The sequence below is a fragment of the Pundamilia nyererei genome, unplaced genomic scaffold, assembly GCF_000239375.1.
Source record: "Pundamilia nyererei isolate P.nyererei 1_Seehausen unplaced genomic scaffold, PunNye1.0 scaffold00265, whole genome shotgun sequence".
NCBI lineage: Eukaryota > Metazoa > Chordata > Actinopteri > Cichliformes > Cichlidae > Pundamilia > Pundamilia nyererei.
Genome location: NW_005187666.1, coordinates 615,482 through 637,857, shown reverse-complemented (window position 1 = coordinate 637,857; position 22,376 = coordinate 615,482). Strand labels below are relative to the sequence as shown.

Genomic DNA, 22,376 nt, shown 5'->3' with positions numbered 1-22,376 from the left:
GTTTTACTGTGACACACTGGGTGCAGTGGTGCACCCTTTAGGAGGAAAAGCAAAGCTTTTTTGAGCTGGTGTCCTGTTGCAGCTAGATGTGATACAATGTGCACAGCAGATCCTTTACTGTAGTAATCCGAAAGATTTCTTTTTCACTTAATGCGTTTAGATCCACGGAGCTATAGAGGTGAGTTTTTGGAAAGCTTGTCCCACTGTGCTGTTTTAAGTGAAACATGTAAGTAAGTAATGTCAAGAGGATGTGCTGCTATAATCCACAACACCCCAAAAACCAGCATGGTTAACAAGCATGAGACATTTTCTCTGAATAAATAGCAGATGTGCTGTTCATGCACAGTAGTAACTGAGTGGAGAAAGTTGCATCGATGCTGGTAGCACGATGTGACATTAGACACAAGCATGTTGTCCAATTAACAGTGTAGCTATAAGAGAAAATACTGTAACCTAAAAAAAAAAGCCTTGAACCTTTGAGGCAGCACATCGCAGAGCTCACAAAGACAACAGAGCAGCGAGGCATTGTGCATGCAGGTCAGAGTTTTTTCAGTCATCAAATGCTGACATATAGAGGCTATTTTGCCAAAGAATCACACCGGCCTCAATGGCATGTTGACTTTCAGAGCCACACTTAGCAGTCATTATTACTGCACATATCTGAAAATGTGGTCTTCATCTTGATTTTGGTTGTATACCTTCGACATTTTGTGACTCCGTTGTGGACAGTTGTGTACTACCACACTGACAAACTCACACAGCCAAGTAAAAAACAAAAAGTCCAGAGAACAGCTAACGACAGCAGCTTGTGCAGCATTGTTTTCTCTATGACTTTATTGGCCTCTGACATTATTGTGCAGAAGTTTGGTCCATTCTTCTTTACAGTGTTGCCTCAGTTCATTGAGGTTTGTGGATATTCATTTATGGACAGCTCTCTGGACTTTGACTGGGCCATTGCAACACCTTGGTTCTTTACTTTTTCAGCCTTTCTGTTGCAGATTTGTGAAGCTGTAGCTGTCAGACAGATGGACTCAAATTGACTGTAGAATACTTTGGTATACAGTACAGAGGAGTTGATGGACTCAGTGACTGCAAGGTGCTCAGGTCCTGTGACTGCAGAATAATCCCAAATCATGACTGAGGTGTTTGTGCTGATATGCTGTGGGGGTTTTTTGGTTTATTTTTTTCCAATTATGGCATCGTGCCAAACATCTCCACTTTGGTTTCATCTGTACAAAGCACAGTTCAGATGCAGCTTTGCATTCAGATTCAGTTCTGTCCACATTTTAGCCAGTTATTTATTTTTTCATTAGGGTCTATCAATATGGGCACCCCATCATAGTGTTGCCCGTGGCTTATCTCTCATTATGAATATGTGAGTGTTTGCTTTTCACTGTTTGTTTTTGTGGTTAAAGCAATAACGCAAGCCAGGCTGCAGTGGGTTCTGAATATAAATGAAGTCTCACTATAAAGATGAATTAACCTTTCATTAGGCATTTAGTTAGACTGATTGTCAAACTTAGCGTATATCCTCAGATGCTGCTGTGATTGACAACGGCCTGCTGGCAAGACTTTAGAAGTGCTACACTGATAAATAAAAAGTATGCTTGTTTGGAATGCAAATAACTTTTCTCGAGAATAAAACATGTTTATTGTTTAGTTGTTTGTCAGATTTGCCAGTAGCATTTGGCAGTTTTAAACTTTAATGACAAAAACTCTCGGGTATCATTCTAATTTGAAAAGATCCACTGTGTCCCATACTGTGGTACAAATAAGTTTTCTTTCATAAATGCGCTCCCAATAATGGATCCAGTAGCCTGGAGCTGCTGAGTCAAAATAAATGACAAAAATAGTGGAAATATAACTCTGATGGACAGTTCGGGTTCTGGGGTGACCTGCTGGACTTACGTTGGATTCATTGACTATTATTGCTGTCACTAATGACAATTTTTCTAATTTTCCACAGCTGCTAGTGTGGCCAGAGCAGTCTCCAGAGGACGTTACTATAGTAACCATCACCCCAGACTACCCCAGTTCACGCCACACAGGGTTGGTCAGCGGCCTCAAGAAATTCACCTGGTACTATGGCTCTACCCTCTGCTTCACAACGCCTGGAGATGGTCCCCGTAGCCCGCCCACTCTGGTGCAGACGCATGAGGACAGTGAGTATTCACACATGCACAGACACAACACATGAGCAACAGCGTGAATAAAGCCAGCAAACAACACAAAGAACTCCCCTGTGAATAATAATAAAAGTGCATTAGCTAGCTCTCCGTTCAGTCCAGCTGTTTTTATCAGTGTGATACACAGCTGTGTACACAATACCCAGCAAACACAATACACCTGCACTCACTGCTTTCTTTCAGGCTCTTAGTTGCCTTTCACTCATTTTTAATTTCTTTGTTCTTAGTTTCCCCGGACGTCTCCCGGTTCCCTTTTATTTATTTATTTTTTTCTCTACGTTGTGTCTTTCTAAAGGGAATTGACTCATATGTTTTCAGGCTTAGTGGTATTTATAGCCCACTGTTCCATGGATAAACATAATAGCTGCAACTCCCAGCTACAAGTGCACATGCACACCATCACTCCATCAAATAAACACAATAGCCTATAGGCAGGCAGACGAGCAATTATTACCAACCAGTAATTATTGAGTGGGAAAGGGATATTAGTAGCCATATGTACCGTACACACATACACACATACACAGCAGTGGCCAGTTATTGATTGGTTGCTGGGCGTGTCGGCAGGGTTAACGGTGGGTGTAATTCTTGCTTGATGATAGCTTTTTGCATCCGCCTGTGTGTGTGTTTGTGTGTGTGTGTGTGCACGAGTATGAGTGTATAAGAGTTATTGAATGTCTCAGATGAATAGCTTAATCGCTCTGCAGGGAGAAGGGGTTAGAGAGCGATTGATGAAATGAGAAATGGCAGGGTTGCACCCACCTGTGTGTGTGTGTCTGTGTGTTGGTCAATGTGATTAGGAAGAGGCTTGTGAAGTCATAGGCCATAGGTAATATGCTGTGTACGACAGAGATGTGTGCTTGTTTGCAATCAAAAATTGCCTGATCCACATCACTGTGCGTGTGTGTATGTGTGTTTTGTTTTTCAGCCCCTGGACGTGTTCGCCGTGTAAGCTTCACTGAAATCTTGGACACATCGCTCAGAGTCAGCTGGGCAGAACCTGAAGATAAGAACGGCATCATCACCGGTTAGATCTTTGCAACGTGACAGTAAAACTAAAGGAGCAAAACAAAACTGCAGATAGCCGCTAATAATTTCCCCCCTTTACCCACATTTTTGATGAGATAAGTAATCTTCTCAAATGACCAATTTAAGTGAATTTATAAAAGCATCCCCTCTCTTTATAGTTTCTTCAGTTTCCTCCACTTAGTCTCTTACTGTCCCCCATCTCTAAGAAGACGTTTGTGTGTAACTGATTCATCATCAGCTAATCCTTTCCCTTTGCAGCTTGTCTCCTCTTTTTGTCTCGAACATGCCCTCATCCCACGCCTCCCAACACCCGTGGTCTTGTTTGTGCACCACATCGCAGAGCTCAAGGCACTTTCCCCCAGATTAATTTAGCCCTACTTCCTCCTTGGCTCTGTTAGTCAATGGGGAACACAACAAGCTGCTGTGAATTAAGCGATAACTCTACATTACACGTTTGCGTCTTTGTGTTGTTGTCCAACATTCATCCAGCACCTCCACCACAGGACCACAACCCGACAGCACAGGGAGCAGTGGCTTTCCAGTCAGCATACACACTCAGAGGAGTGAGAAAATGGGTATTCAATCAAGGTCACCTTGCACATTTACTCTTTTCTCCTCAACCTGCTTTTCATCCAGCACCTGGTGAGCAGGGAGACAGATGAGGGACCATTCACTCTCTCCGGGGCTTTACACACAAATGGCCTCACTCACACACACATTTGAAGGTGGAGTGTGATGCATGACTGCAAAGATGCGATGGGACAGACAGGATTTTGACTGGAGTTACCCCTTCTGTACTCTCCCCTCCTTTATGGCTCTGCACCTCTCATTATTTGTACGTGTGTGCGCTTTTGCACACGTGCTTGTGTGTGTACTTGTGTCTGCTTGTGTCTATATGCGCCTTTATTAACCCAGCGTGTGCGCTACACCCCGCAGGTTACATGCTGTGGTGGGAAGTGCCGAATGTGGAGTCAAGTCGCGAGGAACGCTCCTTGCCCAACTCCACCCTGCAGTACCAGCTGACCGGCCTCACCTCCACCACCGTGTACACAATACAAGTGGCTGCGCTCACTGCTGCAGGACGGGGCGTGGTCACATCCTCCACCATCTCCACCGGGGTCCCACCAGGTACAATAAATAAACGCACCGGTGCCTGTGACAGCGGATGTTAAAAACTGTTTTTCATGTGTGTGTATCTGGGGGTGTGTGTGTCTGTTTGTGTGTGTGGAGCCGAGTAAATATGAGTGATGAGCTGTTGCGATGCCATTGTCTTCCCTCAGGCTGATAAGTAGCTGTTACTGTGAATCCATGAATCATCACCCACACAGCGAGCGCACACATCGACAAACACAGTCACACACAAGAGCCGGTCATTTACAGCATCTCAGAGAGTGCTTTAGTGTAAGCTGCAATTGTGTGTGTATGTGTGTCTGTGTGTTCTGTGCGTTTGGACTTAGGCCAAGTTGCAATCATTATTAGCGCTGATTAACTGCAAATGGCAAAGTGGAAGAAATGCAGCAATGGAAGAGAGAGGGCAAGAGACAATCAAAGAGCAGGACTGAAGAAGGGGGAAAAAGAAGAAGATGGAGGAACATAATGAGGGAAGAACAGAAAACATGAGAAAATCCAATCTCCAAAGAGTCGAAGACCAAAGTGTCTCAGAAATGGACTCAGAGGCGGAAAGCAAAGTGTGGGGGAATGGAGAAAAAAAACACAGCTCATACAGCGGGATTTTTGTCCTAACATTTTCTGATTACTAATTTATGAATAAAAGAAGAAAAAGTGAAAGCAAGATGGATACAGACAGTTCAGATTTGGAGGTTATTCATTAATTCATGAAAGCAAAAGACTGAAGGAAAGACGAAGGGCTGAATATTAGGTGGGGAAAAAGAACTAAAGAATGAGCAGCGAGAGAGCGAGAGAGGAAGAGAGAGATCCACAGAGTATAGATTCTTGTCTTGTTTATTTATTCATATATTCATGGAGTTTTGTCATTCATCTGCGCGAGGCAGCTGATATCAACATTTCCACATATAACCCTTACAAGTTTGCTGCGTGCATTTACAGAGCAGAGTTTGCTGATAGCTGTAATTTGTCTTGCGGTGCACACATGAACCGCACTGTATCCAGACTAAATGATGCCTTGTTTCCACAACGGTTGGACGGTTGTTTTGTTGTCCCGTTTCAATGAGGAATCCTCTCAGGTATTCTTCGAAATCTGTCCGATTTACGCCATTTGGCTTAACGCGTCGGCTTTACAAACGTGTATTTTGTTGTGTTCGGCAAACACGGCGCTTGCAACAGAATTGGATGGATTACAGCGGATCACGCCGTCCAGAGGTACCAAGTATTAAGCAAACACAGCCGAGAGAAGTGTTTGAAAAGAGGCTCTAAAGTGCTCGCTCTTGATTGAGTGAGATAATTTAGAAGCAAAGTGGATTGTGATGATTTTTGATTATGCCAATTTCATTAACAGAAACAAGCTGTCACATATTTCATCTGTTAGCTCCTGATTAAAACGAGCGGATTTTCAGACGCCGTCTTCCGAGCCTTTGTCATATGTGCCGCCTGCCAGACCAATGGCAGTTCAATTCAACAGCTGTCAGTGAAGAAGTCTATTCCAAGCTATAAAACGTGTGAGTGTGCGCGTGTGGCATTTGAAAGGTGGAGCTGTAAAAACCTTTATTAGCAATATTTAGTTCTGCTTGAATTGTGCATACAGAACGTATCATTATTCCTCTGTGATTTATTCAAGGTTTTAAAAAAGAAAACTCACCACAGGGAGAAAATAATAGTTGTTTTGTGGTTGTTGTCGGCCAGATTCAGCTCGGCTCTCATTCTGAGTAAGACAGAAGCAACTTTTTAGACTTTTAGTCGGCCGTGTTTTGTTGTCGCTGAACAAACTTGGGCCACATCAGTGATTTTTTATTGTCAGAGAATTTCTTTTGTGCTGTTAGATGAAATAGTTGATTTCCAATTATTCTTTCTTGCAGTTATTGATACTGTCACGCTTTGCTTTCAAGTGTGTAGCATTTGCCAGTTGGGGATGACAATTACTGTCTAATTAGCTTTGCCGAGACAAGTTATCATCACAGCCAAAAGCTTTTTAAAGTTGATGTTTCCACAGTTAATCATTGATATTTTTTTGGGGGGGAAGAGAAAATAAACAGCAAAACTGAAATCCTTTAGGTTCCAGCTACATTTTGTCAGATAAGCTCTGCAGTTCTGTACTTTGCTGATTGACTGGCTGCTGCTGGAGTGTACAGGTGGGGGTGGTCATCTCCACCAAGTCAGATTCTCACTTTTGTCATTGCCCTCCCACAATACTGTCATAAGAATTCAGCCTATTTTGACATTTAGAGACTTTATATGGGACATATTGAAACCTTCATCTTACCTCCACTGCTGTGCTGTGTCACTGTCTCACTGCATTGTGTTATTGACCTTGGAAATTTGGACTGAATTCTTCTGAGAGAGAAAAAAAAATGCAGAGATTCTTGTACTTTAGTTAACAACAACCTTTTTAATCATACTTTTGTATGGTCAAACATGGAAACATTAAAAGTACTGGAGGAATTTATTTGGCTTTCGTACTTGGCAGCATGATTCATGCTTCTTTTTTTCTATCTCACATTAGCCATGTGGCAATTCTCAGACATGTTTTTGTCAGTTATGCCATTTTACATATTTGTATCTGTTTGCAGATAAAAACATTTCAGTGTTAATATATTTTTTATTCTGCTCTTATTTACAATCCAGAATCTTCAATCCTACAATCAGTCTTCTTCCATGCCGTGGACAATTCATTCATTTGTCCATGTGTCCTTTACTGTTTGGACAAAACACAGGTCTCTAACTGGATGTGTATTTATGTGGTTATCGCAGCACCTGCAGTAGGAGGTGTTTTAGTTTTCTTTCCTCAAATCTAAATCCACTGGCCACTTTATTAGTTACACCTTGTTAATACCGGTGGGTTGCCTTCAGAATAGGGTGAATTATTCCTCAGAGATTTTGGGCCATGCTGTGATAGTCTCACAAACTTTTTACAAATTTCTCAGCTCGACATTTGTAATACAAATCTCCTTTTCCACATCATCACATCTCAGGGGTACTCTGTTCAATTGAGTGTGGAGGCCATTTGAGAACAGTGAACTCATTGTTATGTTCAATAAACCAGTTTGAGATGGTTTGAGCTTTGTGACATGGTGTGTTTTCCTGCTGAAATTCCCATCAGAAGATGGGTACGCTGTGGTTAAGTGTGCCAAGAGAATATCCCCCGCCATTGCACCACCACCTGCAGCTGAAACTGTTTATACAAGCAGGATGGAGCCATGCTTTCATGTTGTTTACACCAAATTCACTTTCTGTTCAAATCCTGTTCCTTCCATTGTACACTTTTGCTGATCCAATGCAAATTGTAGCCCCAGTTTTCTGTCTGTAGCTACCAGAACGGGCACCTGGTGTGGTCTTGTTCTGCTGTAACTCGTCTGCTTTAACGTTCGTCGTGTCGTACATTCTTCTGCATACCTTGGTTGTAACAAGTGGTTTATGAGTTCCTGTTGCCGTCCTCGCAGCTCAAAGCAGTATGGCCATTAGTATCAACAAGGTGTTTTCACCCAGAGAGCTGAACTTGCTGGATATTTTCTCTTTTTCAGACCATTCTCTTTAAACACTAGAGATCATTCTGTGGGAAAATTGCACATACCAGCACGTCTGGCACAAACAACTATAGCATATGCAAAGCCACTTAAATCACTTTTCTTTCCTGTTCTGACGCTTGGTTTGAACTCATCAAGTAAACATCTTAACCATGTCTACATGCATAAATGCACTGAGTTGCTGCCATGTGATCGGCTGCTTAAATATTTGTTTTAATGACTAGTCGAAAAGTTATACCTAATGAAATTGCCAGTGAATATTTAAGACATCTTAAAGCCATACACAGACTTCTGTTCTCATTAAAAAGGAACATGTAATAATCTTTTTTTCCAGTAAATGTTTTACATATCTGCATGATTATCAATAATATGCAGCAGTGACAGGTATCTTGCAAGCACTATCTGCATATAGGCTAAAGCACTGTTTTTTCTGTTTTCTATCTGCAGAACTTCCTGGTGCTCCTTCAAACTTAGTCATCTCCAACATCAGCCCTCGGACCGCAACGGTGAGATTTCGACCCGGTCCTGATGGCAAGACTGCCATATCACGGTGGATAGTTGAAGGACAGGTGGGTGTGACTGTGTTTGTGTTGCATGCACACTTTTGTGGTCAGCTCTTATTGACAAATCAAGCAAAAGAGAAACTGTCTTCCATCTGATTACCTTTTCAACAGGTGGTGAAGGATGATGGAAAAGAGGAGGAGTGGAAAGTTGTGTACCAAAAAGACAACCAGCCAGATGCAGACACTCTGGAAATCCCAGACCTCACTCCTTTCACTCAGTACAGGTGAGCAGCAAACACACATATCCCACGCTACCACCTGCACACACACATATAATCAACAGCTTCCTCAAACACATCTCACTCTGCACCAGGTTCTGCTGTATTGCTGGGCTCAGGAGAAGTTAGATAAATCACACAGACACACAGAGAGACAGTTCCATCTGAGACTTTTCTGTTTGTCAGCACCTTCACAGCTGCTGCATGCAGATCCTTATTACCCTCCTGCAACTAGCCAGAGGGAAGGAGAAGGATGAGGACGGGGAGAAAAGAGGTGATCAGAAAGTGGGAAGGGCAACAGAACACATTAAAGAGAAGACGAGACAAAGGGATTAGAGACGAGGAGAGGAGGAAATGGAGGAGGACAGCGGAGTGTCTGTAATCCCTCCTCAGGGGGAGCTTGTATTTTGTGTATGTGATCAATCGCCATTCTGAACAGCAGCAACTCTTCCCCCTCTCACTCTCTCTCGCTCTTTCCTTCTCCTTCTCTAGCTATTTGTCTGCCTATCTTCTCTATTTATCGGGCAATCTGACCATGCCTTCCTCTTGCTCTCTGTATCTCGGTCTTCATCTGTAATGGGATTGCAGTGTGTGTATGCACGCGCTGTACACTCACAGGGATTATGTTGTCACAGGCGACACCATTGGGACGTTAGATGAAGTGATGCACTTGTCAGTATTTCTTATCCCCTGCTTTAAGTCCCTCTTTACACCCTGCTCTCTATCTCCCAATACAGGGACAAAAACTCAAAGATGTAGCCTCTTACACAACCTGCACGCTCCCACGGTTTATCGTTCAAAGCCACACAGAAGCACGGCTTCTTTTAGAAGTTACAAAAGTAACAAATACTCCCTAATGGTTCTGCTTTCTTATATCACTTTTACTGACTGAATACGTGGCACTATCAGTCAACTAAACAAACTCTGGCGGAGAGTTCCAGATCAAAATACTGAAAGAAATATCATATATATATATGAGATGGGACAAATTTGATCTGAGCACAGAAAACTGAAATGGTTGTTAATCTGTGCTCCATTCAGTAAGTTTTGCTTCCTCTTCAGTAAAGTTACATGACATACATTTAAAAAATGTATTTTTGTTTGTTTTCTTGTTTTGATTTGCAGCTGTAGTTTTCTGGGTATGTGTCCCCCAATATTTGGAACTTGTGCATTTGGCCCCCGTCCTCATCTCCAATAAAAGCATAAAGAAAGCAGAGGGTTTGTTTAGGACAGAAACGCTAACATTACTCAGAGAGAAATGCCCCTAACAGAAGGAGGTATCTTTCACTCACCAATAGAGCTTTTTTATTGGCAAAATATGAATTATGAGTTCATACAACAACTGGACCTTGAGTGGTAAATGTAATTCTCTCTGACACACACTCAGTGTCCAGTGGTCTCAGTCAACCACTCAGCAGCAACTCCTCTATTGCTGTGAGCTTGCAGGCAGCTTGATAACATTGCAGGATTGGGTCTAATATCAGGACATAAAACAATGTTTTACGAGTTTAGTGTTTTTGCAAAAAACTAAGCAAGGTAAAGTTGCCTGTCCTGGTTTTTATTCAGCTCTAAATGTACCTGATTTATCAGCAGGCTGATATTGCCACTCTGTATTATCTATTGGCTGATATGTCAGTATCTGTATTTATAATGACTGGTTTAAAAAATAAAGAAAACAGGAGAAACACCCTTCAGCCATGTTATCAGCATTGATGTTGGATGGTTTGTCCACCAGAGGGTGTTGTACAACTTCCCTGCTAGCAACAAGTGTTTGGAATGCCACTAACACAACAACCAGCTGATCATTCAGAGCGTAAAGGAGTCATCCCTCGCTGTATCTATAAAACAAGTTAACTTATAAAGTGTACTGTCTAAAATAAATACACAAATGTTAGAGAAATCTGTTTGTTTAGTGTAAGCTACTTTCAGCTGCTCCCTTATTCACAGGGGTTCAACACGGTAGGTTTGATTAGGTAACATTTTTACACTGGATGTCCTTACTGACACAAAGGGATTTGTGGCTCCTTCATTGGGTCAAACTAGGAATCTTTTACTTGTTTGGCAAATGTGTAAACCACTAGCCTTAGGAGCCATTCTGTTTTGTGTGCCAGAAAGAAAAATATATCAGCCGAAGTATCCAAGTATGAGACTTTCAAATCCTCTAATAACAGTACTGCTTTTAAAAATGCCATATCGGTCAGCCTCTACTGATTCCTTAAATTCTTAACACAGCAGAGATATTTGTATGTCTGACCTGTTTTCAGTGAAAAGTTTGAATATAACCAGAAATTTAGCTGAAGCACATCTGATTTATTAAAATCCATGACAAATCCAAGTAGCGCTTGTGCAATTAACCTCCATCTCCCTCGGTGCTCCAACCTAAGCTACACATGTGGTTCTAACAAATGTGGTAAAACGAGTAGACATGCAACAGCAGTCTGGGCAGCTGGGAATTAAACTAGTGACCAGGCACACTAACAGCTCATCTGTCAGGTCACACAGCTAATAGAGGTTTTATAAGCCTGTTTTTGAAAGTCTGTATTCTTGGATCTGCATCTGCTTGATAATTTTCTGGCACCAGACAAACATGTTTGCCCAAAGAAGGAGCACAGCTGAAAGTGTGGTTATATGCTGATTAGGCAGCACAGTTCAATTTGTGTGAACCTTTTTTGGCATGAAATTTCATTTGTGCCTAAATCTGCTTAGACCACATCTTCTCACAGACACAGAGAATTATCATAGAACACAGTCAGACTCTCCAAAATCACAAAACACGTCTCTTAAATGATTTTCCACAGCACTACTACAGCACTTTGATAGCTGCATAACTGAAAGGATTATTACATATCAATGTAATCCAGGGATTTTCAAAAAAAGTGAGAGAAACAAATGTAATTTTTCAGATGTAGTTGATCAAACTCCTGAAGTTATCTGTACTGTTCGCTGATTTAAACCACCAAGGCTTCATTCATTTTAAACCTCTTGGTATGCAGCAGGAGTGGGTCAGATCTTAATTTCATAGATTCCAAATTCCAGTTTTGTTAAGAGTATAAAAGCACAAATGTAAACAAAGGGATGCTCTGATAGTGGAGGCAGAAGCACCATTGATGGGTTTTATTGGATTATTGTATTCCCCTCTGCTCAGACCAACTGGATGGCAAAAATCAAAAACCTGCTTACTTTATGCACACGTGACGCAGTGTGAATCCTTTCATCCGCAACTTAAAAAACTCACCAGACATTACAATTTGATTTAAATAACATTAACCACATTTTTCCCCTCTGTTGGATAAAGACTGATACTTTTGACACAGACCTGCTCGTGTTTATTGGTCTTTAATGTGCACTCACCAGCCACTTTATTAGGTCCTTCTGTTCAGCTACCCCATAATCTAAATATCTAATCTACCAATCAAATGGCAACAAAACATGACATGTAGAAAGGTCAAGATCACCTGCTGAAGTTCAAACGGAGCATCAGAATGGTGAAGAATGTGATTTAAGTGACTTTGAATGTGCCATGGTTGGGGCAGATGGATTTGTTTGAATAATCAGACACTTTGCGTCAAACAGCAGAATTCCACACTTGAGCCACTCCTGTCAGCTAAAAACAGGAAACTGAAGCTACAACATGCATGATGCTGCTGTGGCACTCAGGTGGTATGATCAGAATTTGGCGTAAACAGTGTGAAAGCATGGATACATCCTGCCTTGTGTCATTGGTTCAGGCTGCTGGTCATGGTGTAATGGTGCCCCTCAAACATCACAGCCTACCTGAGGATTGTTGCCAACCTTTATGACCACAATGTACCCATCTATCTAATGTTGCTTTGAGCAGTATAATGAGCCATGTAAACTTGTATCACTGTTCTCAAATGGCCTCCACAGTCACCAGATCTCAATAGAACAGATCACCACCGATGTGCAGCTGACAAATATGCCACAACTGTGTGGTGCTGTCATGTCAATATGGAGCAAAATCTCTGAGGAATGGTTCCAGCAGATCGTTGAATCTATGAAGAGTCAAGGCAGATATGAAGGCAAAAAGGCTCCATGCCAGCACTAGCTGTAGCTAATAAAGTGGCGGAGCGGAGTGGTGGAGAAAAACCACTGAGTCCCAAATAATTGCTTTAGTAATTGTGTGCAAAGCCCAATATTCCTGCAGGTCCAATCACAGTCTGTTCATTCTACTGCTAAGCATGTATGTTTATCCATATCTGTTTTATTTTAAAGGTGCTTCATGAGAATGAACCTCTGTCTTCTATTCCCTGATTTATCTGGGGCTGCTTTTGGAGTGGATGAGATGAGCAGAGGGGCTTGTGATTGGTCATTACCAACTCGTGCCCCTGCTGTTTCTGTATTCTCCTGTTAATAATTGATGCAGCCTCTTTTCCACATTTGGATCAGATTGCACCATCACCTTTGAAAATGAAAACATTTGCCGCTCACACCCAGCTGTGTGATTAGTGAGCCCTAAGAGTCGACAAACAATGACAGTGATGATGTTTAGCAGGTAGAAACTTTACCACGCCACGTCGAGATTTGCTAATTAGTGTTACACTCAGAGGCAAATTGAGGCTGATGGGACTTGAATTGAAAATATTTGAAGAAACGTATTGAACCCGAACACACCCCCACAGCCTGATTGTTATAAATTGCTGTCTCCAAGCCTATTAAGCTCCCCTGATCAATATCATATTATCAGAATTGTCTTTTCTGACTCTGAAAAGCATAAAAGACAATAAACTGCTTTCACTGGCTTTGTGAAATGTGAAATGAGCTCACCTTGTATGCAATGACTATTCCTGTAACTTTTCTTTCTGTTCGCACCAGGTTCAGGATGCAGCAGGTGAACATCGTCGGATCCAGTCCCATGAGCGCCCCCTCTAGGCTGATTCAGACCTTACAGGCTGCCCCAGACACACACCCCTCTGACCTCAGCCTTCTGTCTGCTACACAGACCAGCCTGCGATTCAGGTGGAAGGTACTAACACACATACCAGACACACAGTAAACTGTGAAACCTTCCACCCTGATTCTGCCCCTTTACACTCCTTCAGAGAGGGTTAATTGGGACTGCCTTTGTTTCTTTGCGCTGCATCTCGGTGTCTTTGCTCCCACTTTAGTTCTCATGTGCATATTTATGTGCACGTGCACTCTGCAGCAGCAGGACTGAACAGGTTGAGTGGTTGACAGGCTGTAATCAGTGTCTCTCCTGGTTATCAGTGCTAACACTAATCTGTCACATTTCCCATTCACCATGTGGACTGCTAGCTGTACAAACTGCAATGTAATTTTCTCCTCACTGTCTTTTCTGTTTTTGCTCTTGTTCCTGCTCTTCATCCCTCTCTCTTTTCCCTCCATCTCTCCTTCACTCCCCCTTCCCCCCTTCTATTATAACATAAATGGAGAGCAGAGTATTTTCCATTTAAGAGTTGGAATGAGAAAAAGAGCCTGTCAAATCAGACACAGACACTGAGGTGCTATGGGCTACCTGTGCAGCATGCTAATGGGATTTTACCTGCATGTTAGCGCCCAGCCTCAGCTATGCTAGGTTTTCTGCTGTAATGGAACCGTCACAATGGTTTTAGCTAAGGCTATTATTCTAAGCTGCATATTAAGGGTAATAAAGCTAATGTGACATTCTGTATTATGGCTCCTAAATGCTAAGCTGAGCTAAATCACCAGGGTATTTAAAATGACTGGGTGTCTCACTTCCTTATCTGTTGCACAGCACAGAGCAAACGCTGTGTACAGTGTTGGTTAAAATCTGCTGCAGACTTATATACTGTGAGCAACCTGAACTTTCTGCTGACATGATCTTAGGACAGTGAGTAATGGTTGTGGAAGTAATGCATGATCAAGGGTGGGTCAGGGGCAGAATGAGATGACAGAAAAAGTGTGGACAGGAGACGAAGAGAGGGTCGCAGGAAATGAAAATGGAAGTTAATGGAAGTGAGTAAAAGAAGATGACAGAGGGTGACTAAGATGGAGAAAAGAAGTAGATGGAGAGAAAAGGATCAGGAGATGGGATGTCAAAGGGAAGAAAATGGTAAAAGGTTTTTTGATGTACTTTGACACAATAACAAAAATAACCATATTCTCGAGTGCTACAAAAATGCCTTTTTTTCACTTGTTCATCATATTGTGGAGAGCCGTTTTCTCAGTCAGCTTGTTACCGTAAGTGACGGGCTCCTACATTTCACAACATGCTCACATTTTCGGTTTTTGGCGATTTCACATTTCAAATAGCTTTCTTCAGTTTCTGACTTGTGATTGCAATGTTGGGGCTTATTTGAAATTTGAGTTTGTCAGATTTTATCAGCACAGCACTTAAAAACACACTTTTACCTAGCAATAAATATTTAACTTTGGAAAGAAATACCTCAAGGGAATTCTGAATGGTTAGAATGGTAGATTTGCTTCTGTGCTTGGGATCATTGTCCTGTTGGACGGAGCTGTTGGTGTCACATTTGACTCTAAAATACTTTGGTATACAGAGGAGTTCGTAGTTGACTTAGTAACGACAAGGTGCCGTGTGACGTGTTTGTGCTGATGTGTTGTGTTCTCCAAACATGGCGCTCTGCATTATGGCCATACATCTTCACTTTAAAGTTGTCTGTCTAAAGGACATTGTTCCAGAAGTTTTGTGGTTTGTTCACATGCTTTCAATCCTATCCTGTGCTGCTATGTTCATTTTAATTGCCGCTTGGGGGATAAATAAAGTCTTCTGATTCTGATTCTGAGTCTTTCTCCTGGAACCCTTCCAACCAAGAGATACCTGTACAGTCTTTTTCTATTTGTACTGTCATGAGATGTAGCCATTGTTTTTTTATTTAGTAGTATGTTATGAACACCTGAATACTCCAGCCCAGCAAACTGCCAAACCACCTCTCTTTATAGAGGTGCTCACACTTGCTGATGATCAAATACAATACTTATTGTCTGAATTCCTATTAAAGCAGTAAGGACGTATGTTTTTTTCTAGCACTGCAGAGTCCTTTGAAAACTTTCTCACATTTCCTTTTTTGTTGTATCAGCATGTTAACCATTATTTTTTTAGTCTCTATCCCGTCAGTTAATTGCTGCCGAAATTAATTAACTGCCCTCAAGTAGATTGATGCTCACTTCACAAATTGTTGCACAAATTATTGTGATGCTTCTACAGTTCAGGGCTGTGGCATGCTCACCTGCATTTTTTGAGTCAATATGGGAACAAAAAGCAAAATCAGATGAAAAAAATAAATAAAAGATTTGCTTGGGAGAATGTTGTGAAAACAGCTTCCTCCATGTGATGTGAGTCTTATACTGATTTCTTGCATTCGTGTGTACTTCCATGCACAAGTATGGAGGAATGCAACATGACCTTGGCAACATGACAGGAACAATAAATACAAGTATTTCTCTCTAATCTGCGCCTCTCTTCCTCTCACTGTTTGTTTCCTTCCAGCCTCTTTCAGAATCTGAGTACAACAGCAGTCCAGAGACTGTGGGCTACCGTCTGCGGGTGTCCAAGACAGACGGTCAGGGGGAGAACAGGAATGAGGATGTGAAGGGTACTGGGGGCACCAGTGAGGCCACATTAGAAGGTCTAAATCCCTTTACCCAGTACCAGGTTCAGATACAAGCCCTCAACTCTATAGGACCAGGACCGTGGAGTCAAACTGTCGCAGCACAGACCACAGAATCTGGTATGAACATAGACCTCATTGATCCATCTTTCATCTTTGCAAGTTTCCAGCAGAGATCTCTGTAAGATATTGTATTTGCTGGGTATAAGAAGGCAGATGGATGAGGAATAAAGTGCTCCCATTACCTCCCCATGTCTCCTCTCATCCTGCCACCTCTCTGTGCCCTCTACACTCTCCCTCTGTTTCAGCGAGATTAAGATTGATGGAGAGAGGGAGGAGGAGATGATTGAGATAAAATCGAAGATTGGTTCAGAGAGTGAAGTAGCACTGAGCGGTGTGTGTGTGTGTGTGTTTCTCTGTGTGCTCGCTAGTTCCATCTGGATCTCCAGTGAATGTGACTGCCGAGGCAGTGAGTTCCAGCAAGATCCTGCTCATGTGGTCTGCTCTCCCTCAGTCACAGAAGAATGGAGTCATTCTGGGATATAAGGTGAATAAAACCTGCAAGTCGTATCCTGGCATCCCTCCCTGACCTCTTTAGTCCATTATCACTTCCTGCAGCAATCACACACACACACACACACACACACACACACACACACACACACACACACACACACACACACACACATATATATATATATAACTTACAATCTGATATAAGCTAAACATGATGCAACATCCTGTAATTGCTCCAGTTTGTTCTTCCTACTTTAATGCTTTTAAAAGCACCCCGCTGCACTAAGTGTGTTTGGGGGCCATTTGCGTGTAATCACACACACGCATGTGAGAGAGGCTTTAGTGATTAATACGCTTTCATAAAACAGCAGTTTGTGTGATGTTGTAGTAGAAACAATAGCTGGATTATTCATTCACAAAAACGAACAATAATCCACAAAGGCTGCTGGTTTTGCAATTACTTTATTTGTAATTTAGTACATAAAATGCAGTGTAGGCAAGAAAATGGGATGTTTGTGTGCATATTCGTGGATTGACTGTGCTTTACAGACTCCGCATGAGTATTCAAGTCCAGCCTTTCCACCCACTAAAGATACATAGCCTGCAGTCTATCCACATCTGCCAAATTAAAGCTTTACCCTTTCTCATATTTCCCAAAAAAAAAAGCAGACATGTCTGTCTCATTGTGAGCCCCATCGAAGACATACTTGACATAAGCTGCAGGTTTCAGAGAAAGAGCTGGAAGAACAGTGTTGATAGTGAAGTGCAGGGTGCACTCGTTTTCTCATCACTTTTGGCACTGGCAGTCACACCTGTGTGGGTGCACCTGTTTTTCGGGGTAGGGTTTTTTTGGACTCCAAAGCTCACCCTGGAGTGATGTATTTACTCCACTTGCTTTGGCTTTTAAATAAAAAGGAAAACACACAGCAATTGTCTGCATTTTTAAGTTGCCTCTCAAACATTCATCAAAAGAAAAAATAAAATAAAGAAAAATATTTGTGCTAATATAGAAGCAGCTGTGAGTTCACCTCTTAATCTCCACCCAAACACAAGACAGCAGAACAAAGATTTAAAAGGGGGAGAATTTATCCTCAAACCCATGGACATGGTTGTGTTATAAATACATAAATCTGCAAAGGAAAATAGGCTGTGACTGTCTGATATAAACCGGTGCCATCTATTAAAAAAAGGAAAAATGCTGTGTGGAATCCAGGTCATCCACCATGCCCAAAGCACATCACACTCCACATCTGTGTGTTTTCTTGTGCCCTCCTAAGGATCACACTGAGCTGCATGCCTAACATGTTAATAGATGGGAAGTGACTGCCAGCAGCAGCTTTTTAACACCTTCCATGTGCTAGTAGATGCTGAATAGTTGCTGCTGCTTCCTGCTGTGCACTCCTTAAGACTATTTCTGTTTTTAGACACTTGGGTTTAAGGTGACATTTTCCTTCAAATGGTTTTAAGTGTGCGGTATTGATGTTCACGCTCATGAATATTAAAAAAAAGAAAAGGCGAAAAACGAAGAACAAAAACAAGAGCGAGCAGCTCCTGACATATTTTTTTTAAAATCCGAAACTGTAAAAATACAGCGTGCACCGTTTTGTTTTCTTAGTGGCTGGCAGTAATGTCATTTTAATTTTAGGATCGTTTTTTGTTGTTTGAGGTGATGAAGCCTGTTTTTCTGTGCCGTTGTCCTCCGTGGCTGTCAAAAACACATCGCTGAGTCACATCGTCGCTCAGGCTCACGCGCTCCATCGTTGACTTGGCTATGATTAGCACTGGCACTGTATTGTGAGTCAGTTCCACGCACACCACTCTAGTGTTAGAAATACTTGCAAGCACACTAAACCAGCAGCTGAAAAACAAATACACTTTGTATGCCTGTGTGAAAAACAAATATTTTTTTTAGAACCGAGAATAACTTTATGTGTTTTTGACCCAGTTATGTGCTGCAAAGCAGATAATGGATGGAACACTAATATTGTGTCACCTTAATAACTTAGAAAATACAGATTTGGGGTCCTTAAAATAATCTCCAGGATGTTTGCTCAGTGCAAACCAGGTAGTGTAAAAACCTTTTGATCACAAACTATAAAAAGTCAAATATATCAGATGTCCAAATTCACCTAAGTAAAGAATCACCTGCAATAGACTGAGACGTGAACACTGATTAAGCATAATGGTGCTTTGTCCTGCACATTTAAACACTGGAAACAAAGCTTTGCCTCGCTGTGACCCTACACGGAGATGCACATCGGTTGTTGTTTTGTTTGTTTTTTTAATTTGCTTTTTTTATGTTCTGCTGTTTTGTAGCCTTAACTGATTATATTTTGGAATTTATTACTTAATTTCTTTAAACTGTGTTGCATTCTGTGCTGTATATAAAAAAATAGGATATTATTGTTATTGTTATTGTTATTCAGATAATTATTGCAGTAGCCTGAGGTACATCTAAGATAGGAGTGTTTAGGCTACAGACACTGAACAAAATTGAAACAGACTGCTAGACGTGTTTGTTCATTTCTGTGTATGTTTTTTTTTTCTTTTTTATGTGAGATATATTTGTTTTGTGCAGGTTTTATACAGCAAGAAAGACTCAGAAGGTCCCCCCAGTGTTCAGGTGGCAGAAGGAGAGGGGAGTGTGTCGCTGCTCCTCGGGGCCCTCCAAAAATACACAGTGTATGTGCTGCAGGTGCTGGCATACACACGTATGGGTGACGGCCCACCCAGCAACCGCATACTGCTAAGAACCAAAGAAGATGGTAGGACCCAGTTTTCTCTTACCCTGTCTAATCACCAGCTTTTTAATATATGTTTTCATATCTTCTATCTTGTAAGTACTAATTCAAGAGCGATGTGTCCAAGTGGGATTTATCACTTACAGACAATCACAAGTAATCACACGCATATAACTGACACACAGCACAAGCAAGTGCAAATAAGACCCAGATCCATAATGCATCAGGAACAAAAAGGTTCAGTTTAAAGCGAATGCCACTGCAACTTCAAAGGAAGTCCCCATGACCAAGAGCACTGTTTTCTCAGTCCTTTAAAATTGACTTCCTGCATTGTAACCAGTTCTGTCTGCCATATACACAGATAAGAGGAAAAATCTGCCATTATGAAGTCTGTGGTCATACAAATTCATCCATCCATAAACCTTCAAAGAGAGTAGTATACTTTTTCTAGATGCTGATCAGATGCCCGTCCAGTAAAAGTAGCAGAAGTCAAGGGTTTCCACACCTGGAGGGAGAGAGATTTGTACTTGTTAGATGGACCTATCAGTGTGAATTTTATATGATAAGATATGATCTGTAATATTGCCTAAATACATATGTGTTCTGAACACTTCAGTTTCAGCCCTTTTAATAGTTATGACGTTAGGAAGATTAGACGGCAACTCTTTGCAATTTGAAAATACCATAAAGTTGGATTTTTCTGTGTTTAACACAGCTTAAGAGGAGTTGAACAAGACTGAGCAACATCAAAGGCAGACTGCAGCACTGTCCGTAAGAGCACACAAAATGTATTTTTTTTTTAACGTTTGACTTTGTACAGCACCATAGTGGAGTAGGAAACAAAAAATCAACATGGAATTTGAAGTTCAGACTTTCACTTTCAACTCAAGGGATTTAACAAAAGTATAGTTTTGGAACTGTTTACTGCTGTTCTGTGGAGTGGAGTGGAGTTAATTCTAATTGTTGAATTTACTTTTGGTAGAAGCTCACTGGAGCTCTCAGTATGAAATCCAAATCAGATGTTGATTGAGTAGAGAAGCGAGGGAAGCCATCATTAGGCTGAAAAAACAAAATAAATCTACCAAATTTAGAATCTGGTAAAATCTTAAAAAGAGATGCTCTGGCCAACTCAGGGACACCAAAGTCTTGAAAGAAAGTGTTGCATGCAGAATTTCAAAAATAGTGTCATTGTCCAAATACTTATTGACCTAGCTGTATGAAGAAGAGCAGTAGTCCTAATACGCATCCCTGTGGCACACCAACTGCATAAAAAAAGAAGAAGGTGCACCTGCCTCTGTAGCTGTAGTATGTGGATATTTTGGGCTGTTTGAATCTGGCAAAAATCATAATTAAAGCTGTTTTCTTCAATATTTGGTGAATATTCAACATGATTTGTCGCTGACTTTAGAAAAACAAAACAAAGATTTATTAAACTTTGAAAGTTGTTTGTTTATTAAATAAATAAATAAGTTGGTAGGGGGCACAGATTTATGTGTTTGGGGTTATGGCAAGTCTGTGAATTTGCCTTAAACCCCGAGCTATGAATTTACAAGGTCATAAAGTCATCTGTTGCCATCATGTGAGGTGTGTGGGAAGAGAAAGTGGCAAACACAAACGCAGGCCTTCAAGGGATCTACATGGACAGAAAGGAGAAGTGAGCATTATAAAAGAGTTGCTGTGATCGAGAGACAAAGGAGATCATTCTGATTCTTCTGCAGATTCATCTACAGATACTTTTGTTATAACTTTTACCTCCTACATACAGATTGATTGATTACAAAAGGCCCTCTTTGTGTCATCTTTGCTGCAGCTGAACTAAACAGCGAGTAAGGCATTTTAGAGAAGCATGAAAGAACATAATCAATGATTTCATTAATCACCCAGCCGTGGGTATTTTTCTTCATGTGTTCCACGCCTCTGCATCAACCTGGTAACCACGGCAGACTTTTCAGGGTGGCAGTAACCTGGCCTGTTCTTTTCTGAATCATGAAGTACACTTGGGCACTCACACATACGCACAGAAACTCACATCTGCTCACACACACACACAGACTGAAACTCTCATAGACACACTCGCTCTCCTCTATCAAACGGTGTCACGTTTGAAAAGTTTTTCTCATTTCAGGATGAAACAAGAATGAGGAAGTCAATTCCCGGCGATGTATAATGAACCTACACATACACCTACTGTACCCACAAGCACACACACACACACACACACAGACATACATTGACATGTATTTGCTGGTGTGGAACATGTGCTTTTATCAGGAACAACGACAGCCCAAGTGAGGCTGAAAGAAATTACATTTTCTGTTTTGTGTCTTTTACAAGTACCTCTTAAAGATGTGTAACAAACTCACTCAATGTATATATTTGTGTGTGTGTGTGTGTGCGTGTGTCTGTGTGTGTTTTGGCGTGTATATGTGGAGAGCATATGCACGTACATCTGTGTGCTATAATGCTAACATATTACAGTATAAGAGCCAGATGCTGAGATACTCTTTTTCTCATTACCGAACTGAAGCACTTCTTTTGAGCCTCTTTTTCTTGCCGCTGCTGCTTTTCTCTTAAATTGTGTATTAATATCTTTTAATTCTGCTGCCAACTCCTTTCTCTATTTTTCTCTCCAGTCCCAGGACCCCCTGTCAGGATGGTGTTTCCAGAAGTTCGATTGTCATCCGTTAGGGTGGTTTGGCAGCCACCTGCATCCCCCAACGGCATCATATTAGGTATAAAAACAAACGCCCACATATACAAGTGAGCAGATATTTGAAAGCAAAATTTAAATCATAATCCATTTTTCATGCTTGTAGCAAATGATTTTGCAGTTTCTGCCACACACGCACACACACACACACACACACACACACACACACACACACACACACACA

The 22,376-nt window shown here is 41.4% G+C and overlaps 1 protein-coding gene across 1 annotated transcript in view; it reads left to right on the top strand.

The window, feature by feature from the left end:
* Positions 1-22,376, top strand: part of LOC102198766 (protein sidekick-1-like) — a 173,933-nt gene that overhangs the window by 117,436 nt on the left and 34,121 nt on the right. The window contains exons 17-26 of the mRNA XM_005750208.2: positions 1,967-2,162; positions 3,115-3,213; positions 4,152-4,343; positions 8,321-8,442; positions 8,548-8,660; positions 13,488-13,638; positions 16,105-16,345; positions 16,657-16,772; positions 19,320-19,506; positions 22,116-22,214. Of these exons, the coding sequence (XP_005750265.1) occupies positions 1,967-2,162; positions 3,115-3,213; positions 4,152-4,343; positions 8,321-8,442; positions 8,548-8,660; positions 13,488-13,638; positions 16,105-16,345; positions 16,657-16,772; positions 19,320-19,506; positions 22,116-22,214 (1,516 nt within the window). The remainder of the gene's footprint in view (positions 1-1,966; positions 2,163-3,114; positions 3,214-4,151; positions 4,344-8,320; positions 8,443-8,547; positions 8,661-13,487; positions 13,639-16,104; positions 16,346-16,656; positions 16,773-19,319; positions 19,507-22,115; positions 22,215-22,376) is intronic.